The 16,216-nt window shown below is 45.8% G+C and overlaps 1 protein-coding gene across 4 annotated transcripts; it reads left to right on the top strand.

Annotated features, from left to right (window-relative positions):
• The first annotated feature begins 7,947 nt into the window (after positions 1-7,947).
• On the top strand, positions 7,948-15,440 carry LOC125101025 (protein FAM71C-like). Of its 4 annotated transcripts, none has more exons than XM_047731637.1 (6): positions 7,948-8,080; positions 9,325-9,499; positions 11,170-11,372; positions 11,786-12,047; positions 12,902-13,488; positions 14,695-15,440. In XM_047731637.1, exons 2-6 carry the CDS (start codon positions 9,344-9,346, stop codon positions 14,750-14,752), a joined length of 1,266 nt encoding a protein of 421 aa, XP_047587593.1. In that variant the 5' UTR covers positions 7,948-8,080; positions 9,325-9,343; the 3' UTR covers positions 14,753-15,440. The 4 variants fall into 4 exon arrangements, with proteins under 4 accessions (XP_047587593.1, XP_047587595.1, XP_047587592.1 ...); XM_047731639.1 differs by lacking the exon at positions 7,948-8,080 and adding an exon at positions 8,101-8,330 and having other exon boundaries at positions 9,326-9,499; positions 12,902-13,295; XM_047731636.1 differs by lacking the exon at positions 7,948-8,080 and adding an exon at positions 8,101-8,330 and having other exon boundaries at positions 9,326-9,499.
• The last annotated feature ends 776 nt before the right edge of the window (positions 15,441-16,216 follow it).

Raw genomic sequence — 16,216 nt, 5'->3', positions numbered from 1 at the left:
AACTCAATATATATATCAATAACATATACATTCATTCTTTTACTGTTTTCATCATATTTTTACACTTGTCTCCATGCATGGAGAGGTGTGTTTTACTCTTCCATTTTTAGTACACTTCTTTCTAGTTCTCTCCATTTCCTGTGTTTCTGAAAAGTGCTTCTACTGATACACACATCTCCATAGCTCTTATATTTTAATTACGTGATACTTAACTGTGTTCTTTATTGTCCTAGAGCAGTCAGTTTTCTCTAACTTCTCTTAACAGTAGTAGTGCAAAGAGAAGGACTCATATGAGAAATTGTAATACTGCTAATATTTAAAAAGCATTGAATTTGTAAACCATTTTTTGTACTAATATTTTATACCTTTATCTCATTCCCTTATTTAGTCTTCTGCTACTTAGTATGCCAGCTTTATTTTGTTCTCATTTCTCAATTCCAGTGATTTACCATACAGTGTAATATTAGTTTCAGTTGTAGAATTTACTCATTCATCATTTACATACAACACCTAGTACTCATCACAACAAGTATACTCTTCAATCCCCATCACCTGTTTAAACCATCAGCCCACCCACCTCCCCCTGGTAACATCAGTTTGTTCTCTATAGGTAAGAGTCTTTTTCTTGGATTACCTCTTGTTTCCCCCATGACAATTTGTTTTGTTTCTTAAATTCCACAGATGAGTGAAATCATATTCTATTTGTTTTTCTTTCAATGAGTTATTTTGCTTAGCATAATACTCTCTAGCTCCATCCATGTATTTGCAAATGGCAGCATTCTTTCGATGGCTGAGTAATATTCCATGAGATATATGACTTCTTTTTTTTTTAAAGATTTTATTTATTTATTTGACAGAGAGAGATCACAAGTAGAGAGGCAGGCAGAGAGAGGGGGGGAAGCAGACTCCCTGCTGAGCAGAGAGAACCCGATGCGGGGCTCCATCCCAGGACCCTGAGACCATGACCTGAGCCAAAGGCAGAGGCTTTAACCCACTGAGCCACCCAGGTGCCCCGATATATGACTTCTTTATCCATTCATCAGTCAATGGACATTTGGACTGTTTCTAAAATCCGGCTATTGTTGATAACGCTGCTATAAATATTGGGGTGCATGTATCCCTTCAAATTAGTATTTTTATATTTTTTGGATAAATAGCTACTAGTACAATTGCTGGGTTGTAGGGTAGTTCTCTTTTTAACTTTCTGAGGAACCTCCATAATGTTTTCCAGACTGGCTGCTCCAGATTGCATTCCCACCTACGGTGTAAGAGCATTCCTCTTTTTCCGTACCCTCACCAACACCTGTTGCATCCTGCATTGTTATTTTTAGCCATTCTGAGGGGTATGAAGTGATACCTTGCCTCAGATTTGATTTGTATTTCCCTTATGATGAATAATGTTGAGCAACTTTCTCTCCTCCCCGTGGATCTTGATATCTGTTTCCTTCCCCAGATATGCAAAGTTTTCAGTTTTATATTGTTTTATTAAAGTTTTATTACTTTTTAAATACATTTTCTGTCCCTTTTCCACCCTCTTCTTTTTCTGGGACTCTTATGATAAGAATGCTACTAGGTTTGATGTGTTACTGTGTTTCCTAAGTCAATTCTCCTGTTCCATAGCTCTTCTTTTTCTCTTTCATTCAGCTTCATTGTTTTCCATCCTTTTATCTTCTATATCACTTATTCCTTCTTCTATTTCTTCCATCCTTCTGCTCATTGCATCTAATGTTTTGAATCTGTTACTGTATTTTTCGTTTCAGACTTTTTAAAAAAATTCTTTTATCTCTTCAGTAAGAGAGTCACTATAGTCTCTAGTTCTTTCCAACACAGTGAGTATACTTATGATTGTTGCTTTAAATTCTCCATAAGGCATATTACTTATGTATGTTTCAATTATATCTATGCTTGTGACCTTATCTTGTTCTTTCTTTGGGGATATATTCCTCCATCGTGGCATTTGACTAAGCCTCAGTCTTCTTCTCTGTGTTAGAAAAGCTTGTTATATTTCTTGCTCCTATGTGCAATGGCTTTATGAAGAAGAGGTCATACAATGTCCAGGGCCTGGTACTTTAGGGTGTCTCTGGTGTGTGCTGGTGCACTCTGCTATTGTTTTGGCTTCTATATTCTTCAGGCATATCTTCTGCAGAGGATGTCCTTGCCTGCAGAAGGGAATGTTTAGACCTTGGCTAGAGTGTGCTGAGTTTTAACTAGGTGTGCTCTGGTCTGCTTATTAAATGAGACCTGATTTTATTTCCACTAGAACTGAAGCTTTGCAGAACTATCTAGTTGGAAGACATGGTGTGTGGAGGGGTTTCTGCATAATATTTATTATTTATTATATATAGCTATATAATATAGTTATAATATAGCTATATAGTTATAACAATTATATTTAATAATATATAAATAATAAATATATAAACATACAAAATAAATATATATTTATAAATATAAATAAAATAAACATATATTTATAAAATATATGAAATAAATGATATAAAATACATTTGGCAGCATTATTTGATCAATGTTTGATCAAATATAATATTTTATATATTTTAGTTTGTAGCAGCATTATTTACAATAATGTTTGTAGCAGCATTTATTATAGTCAAGATATAGAAATAACACAAGTGCTCATTGATAGACAATTGATAAAGATGTGGTATACATACAATAGAATATTTTAGGTGTAAAAAAGAATGAGCTCTTACTGCTTGAAAAACATAGAGGGATCTAGTGGATACAGACTAAGTGAAATAAGTCAGAAGAGAGAGACAAATATCATATGATTTCATTTATATGTGGGATATAAAAATGCAAAAAAAAAAAAAAAGGAAGAAAGGAACAAAAACCAAACTGTTAAAAACAGAGAATGAACTGGTGGTTATGGGAGAGAAGGTGGAGGGAATGGGTAAGATAGATAAAAAGATTAATATTTAAGAAATTCCAGTACAAAAATACTGGATCCTTTTATCATGGGGATAGAAAATACAGCATAGGAAATGTAGTTAATTATACTGTAATAGCATTTTATGGTGACAGACTGTGACTACCCTTATTATAGTGAGCACTGAGGGATGTGTGGAATTGCTGCATAATGTTATACTCTTGAAACTCATAAAGCATTGTATGTTAACTACACCTCAATTAAAATTAATAAAATAGTCATAAAAATGAAACAGTAAAACACTAAAAAAATTTTGGGAGCAACTCAAGTGGAACTGCTTAATAACCTTCTCCCATTGTGTTCCAGGGCCAGTGTGTGGACATGGTATACTCCTTGTTTGTAATGTTGTTGAGAATATTTTTCTCTTGCTCCATTTTGAAAACACCTTTGAAGTTTCATATTAGTGAGATACAAACTAACTCATCCCTCACTGAGAGTATTCACTTATCAGTTGGCTACTATCACTTAAAGAGGACACCAGGTTAATGATTTTTTTTTCAACTTTAAATCTGCCATTTGGCAATCCACCTAGATATCTTATTATCAGGTCATTGACTCCTTTCTATAATGACTTTTTTTTAAATCTTATTTGTCTTTAGCCATATTTTGGACTTTGTTGTCATTCATAATGGAACTATGTCTTAAATCACTAATTTGGTTAAGCAAACTACTAAATATCACATTGTATCAGTCCCTATGGGTGAAATAATTATGACAACAGCAGTTTTAAATTTTAACTTATATCTCGTTATTTGCTCTTTACAATCTGAGACTCTAACAACTGTCACTCCTTTGCCCTTATCTCCAACAAGGCTCGCAGAGGTAAGCCTCAACCCAAAGTCAACCTGGCTTCCAACAAACACATCAGGGTCCAAACAACAGCTGAATGATCTTAAACAAAAGTACACAAACAGGTAGGACAAAGTCACAATAAATTGATCATATCCTACTCCCTAGATAATTAATTTTGATGCCAAATCCACCTTTGTCTTTAATTAGTTGTCAGTTCCAATTTCCAAAAGGAGTATGAAATGCCTTTGTAATTTTGTTGAATCCTATCCTCACTTCTGTATAGTAAAACAAGCTGATAGCATTATCTCAGAATTGAAAGATGAAATGTAATCCACATCAATTCCCAGATTAAATCTGGCATATTATTTTTACTCCATTTCTTTAAATACTTATCAGATTCCAATGATCCTCTTTCCCTCTTACAGTAAATACTTTTCCTATTGAATCTGGATATCTCCACATTTTCCCTAGTCCCTATTCCTTTTTAGCCTCAGGCTACCAGTGATCACTTTGTGTACCACACCCAGATTTTTGATCACTATTGGATACTTATTGCAAGACTTCAAACTCACCTAGACAATAAAATCTTCCATCTAACAGAAACACACATAGCCTTTGAACATCACACCTTTTCCCATCTCTTCACACAGGTGTTTCTGGGTAATTTTTTGCATGTAGAATTGCTTCCAATTCTTTACAAAACCATTTTCCTCTCCCACTGTGACTGGAATGGTGTGCATTTTCCCCAGACCAAAGAATCCACCCTGCCCAGGAAAACAGTAAATCTGTGTGGATAACTTTTATGAAAAATTCTTAATCCTCACTTTCCACACTCAATGCCTTAGGGCCTCTCATCTCCTAGAAGAGTCTGCTTAACCATCTTATAAATGTCTTCCCATCTCTTATCCCCCCTCTATTTGTTTTTTTTTTTTTTTTGAGTCTTCTTCCATCACTTAAAATTTATGTTTTGAATTCCCTCTGTGCTTGCTCGTTATTTATTTGTGTTTACACACTCTTGTTGAAAAATCATATTTATCCCCATATTTTCATATATCATCTATATGTTAAAATCTTGCAAAATTTTAACTATAGATCAGCCACAGCTTTAAGCTCCAGAACTATATAGCCAATTGTCCACTTGATATCACTCTTTTAAGTCTGTCATATGTGATTACTCTTGCTTCTCTCAATATGCAGAGTCTAGTACTTTTGTTACCACTAGATGTGCCCAACAAATGCTAAAGGGAGTCTTTGTGGTTGAAATGAAAGGTTGATAGTAACTATAAGTCATATGAAGCTATAAAGATCTCTAATAAAGAGAAACATAAAACACGGTATTATAATTTTGGTATTTCACTCTACTTATTATTTATTATTACTTAAAATGGAAGCATGTTAAAATAATTTTCAATCTATGTGAAATGTAAGTCAGCATTGTGGTGGCATGAAATGTCCCTCCTTCGCACCCCTCTCTTTATTAACGATAATGAGACATTCACACAGAGACATACTCTATGGAAGTGGTTGGATCTGGTACTAAACTCCAAGGGATGTGGGAGAAGGCTCACCAATCTATGCATCTGCTTACAGGTAGACAGACTTAGGTATAGGTGTTAGAAAGAGTAAGATTCACCAAATCGTCCCCAAACACTCTGAGATCTATCTGGGAAAATACTAGAGACTGCTGACTTGGACAGACACCCATGGATAATAAAGAATTTGTAGCCATACAAACTCACCAAAGGGAGATTCCAGAATGCCACAGGAGCAACGTCACCCTGACATCAAAGCCAGATAAGAACACTACAAGAAAAATAAAACTATAAGCCAATGTTTCTGATGAATATAGATGCTGAAGAAGCAAATGGAGACCCAAGAAATAAACTCCTTCATATACAGTTAACTAATATTTGACAAGGGAACCAAGAAAACTAAACAGAGAAACGATAGTGTCTTCAACAAATGGTGATGGAAAAACTGGGTAGCCGTATAGAACAGAAAAATGAATTTGTACCTCTATCTTCTATCACTCACAAAAATTACATGACATGGATTAAAGATGTAATGTAAGATATGAAACCTTAAAACTTCTACAACAACAACAACAACAACAACAAAACATGAAAGAAGCTCCTTGACACTGGTTTTAACAATGACTTTTTGGGATATGACATCAAAGCACAAGTAGCAAAAGTAAAAATTAACAAGTGGGACTACATCCAATTCAAAAGCATTTGCACAGCAAAAGAAACAATCAGCAAAATAAAGACACAGCCTATGAAATGGAATATAAAACTCAGTAACAACAAAATCTGATCAAGAAAAATGGTACAGGAACTCAACAGAATTTTTCCAAAGAAGGTATCCAAATAGTCAACAGGTAAGTGAAAAGATGGTCACCATTACCAAGCATCAGGGAAATGCAAATCAAAACCACAATGATATGTTGCCTCACATGACCGGAATGTTGGACTAGATATCAAGAAGAAGACAAGAGACAATCAGTGTTGGAGAGAATGTGGAGAAAATGTAACCTTTGTGCACTGTTGGTAAAAGGTAAGTTGGTTCATTTAGTATGGAAAATAGTGTGGAAGTTCCTAAAACAATAAAAAAAAAAAAGAAAGAAAAAAGAAAAAAGAACTACCTTGTGATCCAGTAATCCTACTTTGAGAAATACAGTGAAAGGAGATGGTATCAGTATCTCAAAGAAAAATCTTCACTCCTATATTCACTGAAGCATTATTCACAATAGTTGTGATATGGATATGGACACAACCTAAGTGTTTGTCAATGAATGGATGGATAAAGGATATGTGGTGTTTACATGGGATGGAATATATCTGGACATGGAAAAGAAGACATTTGGAGCATCACTGGTGCTATTATTGAGGGCATTATGCTAAATGAAATAACTGAGACAGAAAGATAAACCCTGCATGACATCATTTATATATGGAAGTCTAGAAAAGCTGAATTTATAAAACAGAGAGTAGATTGGTGATTAACATGGGTGGGATGGGGGGTTAGGGAGATGTTAAAGGATATAAACTTGTAATGGGTAGTAAATAGGGAAAACTAATGTACTAGCATAAGGAAGAGAATCATAAAATATTAGAACCAAGACAAATAAAATAGAGAATGAAGAATAGAGAACATCAGGGAAGGGTCAGCTCCTAAGATACCATCCTGTCCACCCCTGCTTGGTGTGCCTGGGAGCACGATCCAGGGAGGGTAGGGGACTGTAGTGAGGACAACTTCAGTCCTCACCAATAGCCAGCTCCAGCCCCACAGAGTCTGAAGAGTCCTCTCTGACAGAGGTAGCCTGATCCTGGGCTAGTCCTAGCTTTGTACTTGGCATTCCTTGGTGAGAGGAGAAGCCACGCTCCTTGGACTTACTGTGCATGGACCCCTAGGAGTCCCTGTTTGTTCTGCAGGGAGGATTGGCCCGGGGACTCCCCCACGGGTCTGCCGTACTCTAGACCAGGCTGTGTGTGGGTAGATGCGACTCTGCTGTCCCCTGAAATAAACTCGCCTCAAAGTAGGTCAGTGGATGCTCTATTCCTGGTTCTCCTGAGGGCTGCGGCCACAGAGACTCACTTGAAGAATGCATGGAACTCGTCAGCTGTAAGGGCTTGTGGATTCAGGTGGACCGGGGCTACAAGCTCCTCCAGCAGTTCTCCAAATGCCTGCTTTCCACGAGGTCCATCAGCTCAGTTTGTACAAGACAATGAATTTTGATCTCCAGAGACACTAGAAAAACCCTGAAGTCATCCGAACACAGAATGTTTCTACCCTGTCTGGTTGTTCAAAAACACTGCTTAGATGCTGTGCCTTAGCTAGTTTTCTGGTTCTGTTCCTGAGATGGCCTTGACCCTACTTGACCCAGTCCCGGAGGGCTAACATCAGGGACCTGCTGCAGCTTTAGTGCACAATGCCAGGAGATGCAAAGGAGCAGGGCATCCTGACAGGAGCGGGGACACCCTTGTGCCGCCTTTTCTGTAAACCCAAGAAAGCTAAGTTCCCAGTTCCTGCTCCCTCCAGCACCAAACCCCAGAAACATTTATTGCGCCCTCTACTTCTGCGCATGCGCTCTGACCTACCACACTCGCATGGCGGTGACTGCGCTTGCGCAGCTGCTGGCCCGCCCTTAAAGGGGCATACACAGTTGGCGGCCTTCGCTCAGGCGCTCCTGCCCTCTGGTCCCGCCCTGAACCGGGCGGAGTTTGCGGCCCTCGCGCAGGAGTCCGCTCATGCGCACTCCTCGCCGGTCCGCAGCGGGCTGCCCTTCCCTGCGGAGGAGGTGACTGCGTCTGCGCGTCCTGCGCTGGGGCGTCCCTTGTGGGGGTGTTTGTGCGGAGGGGCGGCTGCGGGGATGAGGGCACAGTGCTGTGTGACGGCTCCAGCTCACAATCACAGAGCTGAAGGGCGGCCTGTGCGGGGCGGAGACAGGGCTTCCAGGGGACCGCGGGCCGAGAGCGTGTTCGGGGCAGGGCGGGGGCGCCCTGGCCGCTGGAGCGGCCGGTGCACCTGGGATTCCAGAGGTCGGGTCTGCTGCGGCCCGCCCGTGCCCACCCAGAGGCCAGGGGTCAGTCCTCAGTGGCCCCACGGGACTGCGGGGCGCAGGGAGGGGTGCCTGGGCGTGGGAGTGATAGTGGGGTGGCCATGCCAATACCATGATCTAGACGAGGTGGGGTGTGACAGTCGGGTGGCTGCTCCAGGACCGTGACCTACACCAGGTCGGGGTGTGACGGTGGGGTGGACGCGCCAAGACCGTGACCTAGACCAGGGTTAGATGAGCCCGACCCGTGCTTCGTGGGAGAGCCCCAGGAGGAGACCCCTGGGTTGGGCTGGGGCAGAACCTCATCAGGACCCGGGTTCAGAGTGTAGATCCCCTAAGGAGGCGAGGGCAGGAAGGTTGTAGGAGAGAGCCTTACCAGAGTAGAGACTCAGCTGGGGTCGGGGTGGGCTTGATCCTGACCCTGTCCCAGGAGGGAAGGGACAGTGGTCTAAGTGGACCTCAGCTGAGGTCGGGGTTAGGGTGGGGTTGGTCCTAATCCTGACCCAGGTTGGAGGGGACAGTTGTCTAAATGGAAAGCCTTCCCGAGGGGGAGAAGTAATGAAAAGCTCAGATCAGGTGACTGTCTTTGTTTAGATAGAAGTGCTGGCCACTTTTCTTGGATGCAGTGAATCCTCAGTGAAGGTGAGGCCTGGGCCAGGGAGAGTGGGAAAATGAAAGTTTGGGGTCTCTGAGGCCAGGCCTGTCCACAAAGTGGTAGAGGTTCACTGCACAAGGCAGTGGCTGAGGAGTGAGGGTAAGGGTCTGCACGACCGCCTGCACTGTGGTTCCTGAGCTGTGCAGGTGTCTGGTGCTGGCTTCCCTCAGCCAAGGACAGGAGGCCTTCCTCCAGGTCCCACATGGGCACCCGGCCGGCCGGTGTGGGGGGCATATGTGCACAGAGGACCCTGTGTCAAAGTCACACCACGGCAGGATATGGGTGTTAACTCTGTGCCAGCACGTGTGCGCCGGTGCTGAGTAAACAGCCCAAGTCTCAGGGGCAAGAAAACCTCTGATCTCTCTGCAGGTCTCAGTGCAAGGGAGCCATGGACAGCGACAGGGAGTCAGCAGACCCCAGCACCCAGAGATGCCCTGTGCTGCCCATGTTCCACAGCTCTGTAGGGAAGTTGCACCAGCTGCTGGGCAAGGGAGAGTATGCGCTCCTGAAGGACGTCCCCACATTTGAGAGTGACTTCATACAGGTGAAGGGCCATCCCCTCCTCCCAAATTCATGGTCCGGTCCCCCCCTCCTCCCCGATTCACGGTCTGGTCCCACTTCTCCCTGATTCATGGTGCCCCCTTCTCCCTGTTCTCCCCGATGCATGTATGTGTCCCCTTTTTCCCATTTTTCCCTGATGCATGTATGTGCCCCCTTCTCCCTGTTCTCCGATTCATGTATATGCCCCCTTCTCCAGTATTCTCCCTGATTTACATATGTGCCCCTTTCTCCCTGTTCTCCCTGATTCATGAATGCTCCCCCTCTTCCTCCCTTTCCTTCTTTTCTTCCCACAACAATACTGTAGACCTATTATGTTCTGAGTGTGTAATGATATCTTGAGTGACTTTGCAGGTGGGTAGAGGAAAGTAACTGTTTTTTTTGTTTGTTTGTTTTTTTCACTGCATGATTTTTCCAGTATGTTTTATCCAGTGTCACCCTTTGCCGTATGTGATGCCCTTATTGTCAGGCAGGTGTTGTCCTGTGTGTGTCCTTACTAAACGCTTAATAACTCTCGGAGATCAGTCCGGTCGTGGGCTTGACAGGTGAACTTGTGCCATGAGGTCCTGCTGGTTGGGCTGTTTGCCATTGCTTTTCCTCCCTCAGGATGTTCTGTAGGAACTCGAGGTTCCAGGTCCTGCAATCATGTGTATGTGGTTCTCTCCAGGGTCCAGCTTAGTCTGGTGTCCATCCCCCGTGAGCCTCACAACAATCTACTTATGTTGGCAGCACGAAGACCCCCTTGTCCTGAGAGGCCAACTGAGCCCCAGGGAGTGATGTGACTTTCCAGGTCGTCAGGCTTTCAGCTCAGGGAGTTTCTGGTCTACACAGCTTTCGGGATGGTGGTGTTGGCTGTGGCATCCGGTATGCTCTGGCCATGCAGCGTGAGCGACTACACCTGTAGGGGTGAGGCAGGGAAGAGGGTGCAAGGGGACAGGTGCCACCTGACCCGGAGCTCCATGACCGCTCAGCTATCAGTCTTGCTCAGCCTTGGCTCTTCCTTGGAGTCCCCTGCAAAGCCTCGAGGACCCCGATGCCAGGTCCCTCCCCCAGGATTTGGGTGCTGTGACTGGGTGGTCTGGGCCGTGGAGCCCCTGGCTACCCAAAATATGAGGGCGGGATTCCAGCTGGTGAACGCACCCAGACTCAAGATGTGGACTGTCCTGCTCACTCAACCCTCGTTGAGTAAGTGACGACATTTGGCCTCCTTAGCTCTAAATTCTTCCTGAGTCTGCTAAGAACTTGGATGTTTACTTAGGTAACCACGGCCCGATTTCCTGCCGTTTGACTAGTAGTGTGTGTGTGTGTGTGTGTGTGTGTGTGTGTGTGTTTTCTCAGTCATCCCCATGGTGTTCTCAGTAGCAGGGTTTCCCAGCCCAGATCATGTGTTGCACTTGACTGTCCCACCTTTAATACCTTTATGTTTTAGGGTTTCTTGCCTTGGTATTTTTGAGGTGGAAAGCTGTTCTTGGTCTTAATACAATGTCTGTTTTGCGTGAGCCCAGTTGTCCGCACGGTGCACGGCTGGAACTCGGCCTGCTGAGTTTCGGCCACACACCGAGAGCTGCGGTAGCCGCTTCTCCGAGGAGTGGGGCCGAGGAAGACAGGAGAGAATGCACGGCCAAGCCACTGTCCTCTTTCTTCCAACACCACCAGGTCAACAGACGGGGAGAGGTGATCGACGTGCACAACACCGTGCATATGGTGACAGTTGGTGTGGCCTATACCGGCCAGCACCTGCCAGGGCCCGATGTCATGCTGCTGGCCCAGCCAGCCACACATTGTGTGGCCAGTGCCGGTGATGACTCCGACACCCAGAAAATGGACCTCAAGGCAGCAGAGAGCTTGGAACTGACCAGGCAAGTGCGGGAGTTTGAGTCCCTCTGTGTGGGATGTGTGCAGAGTGGGCACGCCTGCCACTCCTTGACCCGCAGCCACGTCAGAATCAGAGGAGGCAATATTGGGCTCAAGGCCAGGAGGACAGTTGGGGGCACATCGCAGCAGCCCTTGCATGGCAGAGTGGGGAGTAGGGGGTTCCTAGTAGGTGGTCAGGAGCTGGCCTGGTGTCCTATGAGGTCTGGCAGGCGAAGGGCTAGTTCCAAATTATGGCGGCATGTCTCAGGAACGTGGCTCTGGTAGGAGGGCTGAGCTGGGTGGACAGGATTTGGCAGATCCTTTAGGAAATAATAGATTCTGACAGGGCCGGAAGACTGCCTCCCTGTTCCTTCCCCTTTGTCTCGGCCTAATCCCCCACTTCTTTGCTGCCCAACAGGCTGCTTCCTTTGAAGTTTGTGAAGTTATCCATCTATAATCATGACAAAAAGCAATTCCAGCTGAAGCTTGCCACGGGCCGCTCTTTCTACCTGCAGCTGTGCCCTCCTTCCAATTCGAAGGAAGATGTGTTTGCCTTCTGGGAGGACCTGGTGGGCCTGCTGAGGCCCCCCATGGAGGCGTACAGTGGGACCCAGGCCCAGCCTGCAGGTGACATGGTCTCCATACCCGGGCTGGAGGCGGAGGACAGGAGGAGCCCATCTGTAAGCCTTTGTGTGGACTCTGGGCGGTGGGGCCAGGGTGACTTGGAAGAGCAGCGAGGGCCCTTCCAGGCAGCTCTCTGAGACTCCCTGGGAGAAAGCACTGCCTTCGGAAGAACTCAGGCCCCATTAGGCACCATGCATAGACCTTGCCTCACTGGAAAGGTCCCAGTGCTTGTGAACACCTGTGGCCCCTCACATGCCGGCTCCTCTGATCTCATGGCCGATGTTGCAGTGCCACCAACAGTACCTCCTCTGCCCAGTCCACCCTGGACCAGTTGCTACCGCAATCCAGGCCGGCGCGTGTGTCGTGGGACACTGGCAAGCGTGTGGCAGTCGTTCCTTAGCTGGAGCCGCACACGGAGCTCTGTTCATGAGCAGCATGGCAGGTGTGCACAGCTTGTGCTCTGTATGAGAGTATACACTGAGCACAGCTCGGCCAGCAGTCTCCCCCCAACCCCCAGAATCTGTTGTGCAGAAATGCTAAGACCAGTGTGTCAAATGGCCCTTTGAGGGTGCCCTCTGAATGGCGGGAGTGCCTTCCTGGCAGCACAACTGTGTCTGCACAGAACTCGAGTGACCATCGTGGGGGTGCTTTGAGGCCTCCCTGTGGGCAGGGCCTCCCTGCTTAAATGGCCTTCCTGCATGGCCTTCCTGCACCACCTTCCTGTGCCACAGCCTCCCTGTGGACACAGCCCCCTTGCCCCCATGGCCTCCCAGTGCTCCTGCCTCCCTGCATGCACCGGACTTGAGGACCCCACAGGTTCTCCCAGTTACAGCCCTGCAGTAGCTTAGCTTAGGTGATCATCCCTCCCCTCACTGTCTTCTCCACTTCCCTGTTTCTTCTCTCGACACAGGCCATGGAGCTCCACGGACAAGGGGACCGAGATCAGGTCAACGGCAGCAGCCTTTCCGTGCTCAGCGATGTGTCCTTGGCTGCCTCCCTGGCCTACACGGGTGGGGAAGGAAACCGAGTGCAGGCCTCGTACTGTCTGCGCAGGAACACGCCATCTGTCCTTAGCCCAGCACCTCCAGAGATGGATCGCGGGGTGGCCCCGGGGGCAGCAGGAACTCTGCAGGCTAGCATGAAGGGGGCCGCAGTTGAGGGCACAGACAGGAGGCCTGTTAGCAACACCGCAGACGGTTCGGACTCAGGACCCTCTGTCTGGGCCGATCCCGATGAAGGCAGCACAAGCAAACCAGATGGACACCAGAGACTCTCGCCGGTCCAGGCCAAAGCCCCGAGGACGAGTAAGGACAAGGAGAGAATGCCCACCGAAAGACTTTACCTTCTTAGCAGGATATGGGAAAACACATCATTCCTGAAGTCACAGGGAACCCCGTGGGGGGACAAAAGGGAGAATCAGGGCAGCCTCAAGGAGCGAGGGTGTGGTTCCCTGCTGCAGGAGTACATAAGCCTCAGCCTCACCCAGAAGGGGTCCAGGTGGGTGGTCCGACTTCCCTTACCTCCTGCTTAGAGCGGTTCCATTTTCAGAGGAGGGGAGCACTATCTTCACCCCCCCACCCTGAGGACCGTGCTCTCCAGTAGAAGTGGTTGCACACTGTTTCACTCACCCTTCACACTTGCTGCAGACCATTGCACATGCTGAACCCTGGGTGACGCAGGCAACGAGCAGGGCAGACAGAAAGGGGTGGTGTGAGCGTGATAGGGTTGGGCTCTGAGGACAGGGACATGCTTGGCCCCTCAGGAAGGAAGCTGTAAGGCATGCTTCTTACCTGGTCGGTGCCGTCCTGTGCGTACACCTGATCCTCACAACCAGAAGCAGTACTGCTATTGAGCTTGGTTTTGCAGAGGAAGGAGCTGGGGGCTCTGAGGCCAGGAGTGATTTGGACAAAGATACACTCAGAGGTTACTGTACAGTGTCTTTCTTGCAGCTGACCTCTGTTTTTCCTCAGCATTTGGGGATGATTCTGATTACTCATTTCAAAGACAAAAATGCCTACTCTTAAAAATCGAGACGTCGAAAAATTGGCAAACGATAGTACAGTTTCCATAGATTTCTCCTCCAGCCCCCTCTCATAGTAAACTGTCAGATATGTAATAGTGACTCAGATAAACACTTGGATTGCAGTGGCATTTTGTTTCCAGGATCCCACACTGCATTTACTGGTTATTTCTTGGCAAAAACCTAGTTTCCCCTAGTTGTTTGCCCCCCCATTTTTAACGTTCATAAGTGGATTTTGTCTGTACCCATTATGCTTGTGGTATTTCCCTAATGAATTTATGTTTCCCTGATTCCCTCTGTCTGTATTAATTGGAATCCACTGTTAGGAAGCAGTATGCTTTCTCCCTCATTTATGTTTTTATTCCATTATTTATTTATGACATGGATATTTATTCTATGGGTTTTAATCAACTTTTCTTTTTGTGCTTTGATTATTCTAACTAAGATCAGTGCAAACTCCTTTATGTTGTTTCCTGAGTTCCTTCGGCAAGCCCCACCTTTTATTTTAGCATTTCTGGCACATCCAGATGTTCAAAAGTCATATTTTCCCCATCCCAGCTCTGTAATCAACTGCTTCCCCAGGGAGTCCCAGCTCTTTTTATTGGAAAATGTCATTTATGTAACTAAATGTTGTCACTACATGGTACTTGTTATGACTAGCTTTGTTCTGTTTTGTTTTGCAGGTTATCTCAAAAATTGAGGAGGAGCTTGTCTAGGACGAGGTCAGGTAGGGTGCCATAATCCAGGGGTTGGTTTCCTTGTCCCAACCCCTCTAATGCAGCTTCGCCTGGTCTCCGAGGCAACACACATTAGCCATTCATGGAACTCAAGGATATCAACTAGAATGGATCTCAGATGTCAACACCATTCACCCACCCACTTCAAAGATAGGGAAACATAATTTTCTCAAAGTGGGTCAATTTATTCCTTTCTTGAAACAATTAAATGCCTAGTACATGCCCTGTGATAATACCTGGTATATATAAACAGTTGGGCAGAGTGGGGGTACATGCCCAGATGCAGTCTAACAGTGTGGAGACCGCTGGGGGAGTTCAGGACTCTCACAGCTCGGGGTAATTGGACAGGAGATGCAGGGGGCAGGATCTGCTCAGGTAGTCATGGGGCATGACCTACAGAGATGTAGGGCACAAAGGAGGGACTTCTCCACACCTGTGCTTAGAATGGCCACTGCCTGAGTACGTATGGGAAAACTGGAATCAGAGAAACCCATTGGGACTCTGGCCACGTAGGGGAGAGATAGATGATAAAAGCCCTGAACAACAGGCACGTAGAGGGGACATGAGCATAGACCCCAGAGAACATGGGAACGATTAGATGAGTGAGGGATGATCAAGAATATGAAATGACACATTTTCTCCTAGGCACGGAGATGGTAGTGCTGTTCATACATGTGGGGGGCATAAAGAAGGATGAGCAGGGACGCCTGGGTGGCTCAGTTGGTTGGACGACTGCCTTCGGCTCAGGTCATGATCCCGGAGTCCCGGGATTGAGTCCCGCATCGGGCTCCCAGCTCCATGGGGAGTCTGCTTCTCCCTCTGACCTTCTCCTCGCTCATGCTCTCTCTCACTGTCTCTCTCTCAAATAAATAAATAAAATCTTAAAAAAAAAAAGGATGAGCAAATACAGTATTAATTAACTGACTTGGCATTTGTATTTCAAGGTGTTCCAGTTTGATAAGACAGTATCTGATCATTCATCATTTTTTTTTAAGACTTATGTATTTCTTTTAGAGAGAGCAAGCAGGGAAGGGCAGAGAGACAGGGAGAGAGAGAACCCTAAGCAGATTCCCCACTGAGCATGGAGCCTGACGGTTCTCTGATCTCATGACCCTGAGAGTAGGACCTGAGCTAAAACCAAGAGTTGGATGCTCAACCAACAGAACCACCCAGATGCCCCTGATTCATTATTTTTTAAGTAAACATTGACTTTGTGCCTACTATGTGTCCGTTTCTTTGCTCTGGACAGGGTAGGGTGAGTGGGGTGTGCAGCCTGGTGAACCAAAGCCATAGGGAGTGTGAAGTCTTTGTAGGGAGATGAGCTGTGTTAAGGGTAGAAAGACTGCAGCTTGGGGCAGAATATGAGCGATACTTTTCCAGTACCACAGCTTACGGGAAAAGAGGGAACATCCCAGAGACAGTTACTAGTCGAGTTTGGCTGCAATGCAGCATGGCTATGAAGGAGATG

This window comes from Lutra lutra, chromosome 5 (genome assembly GCF_902655055.1).
Source record: "Lutra lutra chromosome 5, mLutLut1.2, whole genome shotgun sequence".
NCBI lineage: Eukaryota > Metazoa > Chordata > Mammalia > Carnivora > Mustelidae > Lutra > Lutra lutra.
Note: the sequence above shows the minus strand (reverse complement) of the source record. Positions and strands in the feature narration are given on the sequence as shown.

Excerpts from the sequence above, each read along its gene's own strand:
- LOC125101025 (XM_047731636.1), top strand. The coding sequence starts at position 8,115 with ATGAGGGCACAGTGCTGTGTGACGGCTCCAGCTCACAATCACAGAGCT. Across the intron at positions 12,048-12,901 it reads AGGACAGGAGGAGCCCATCT|GCCATGGAGCTCCACGGACA; the intron begins GTAAGCCTTTGT and ends CTCTCGACACAG. Across the intron at positions 13,489-14,694 it reads CTCACCCAGAAGGGGTCCAG|GTTATCTCAAAAATTGAGGA; the intron begins GTGGGTGGTCCG and ends TTTGTTTTGCAG.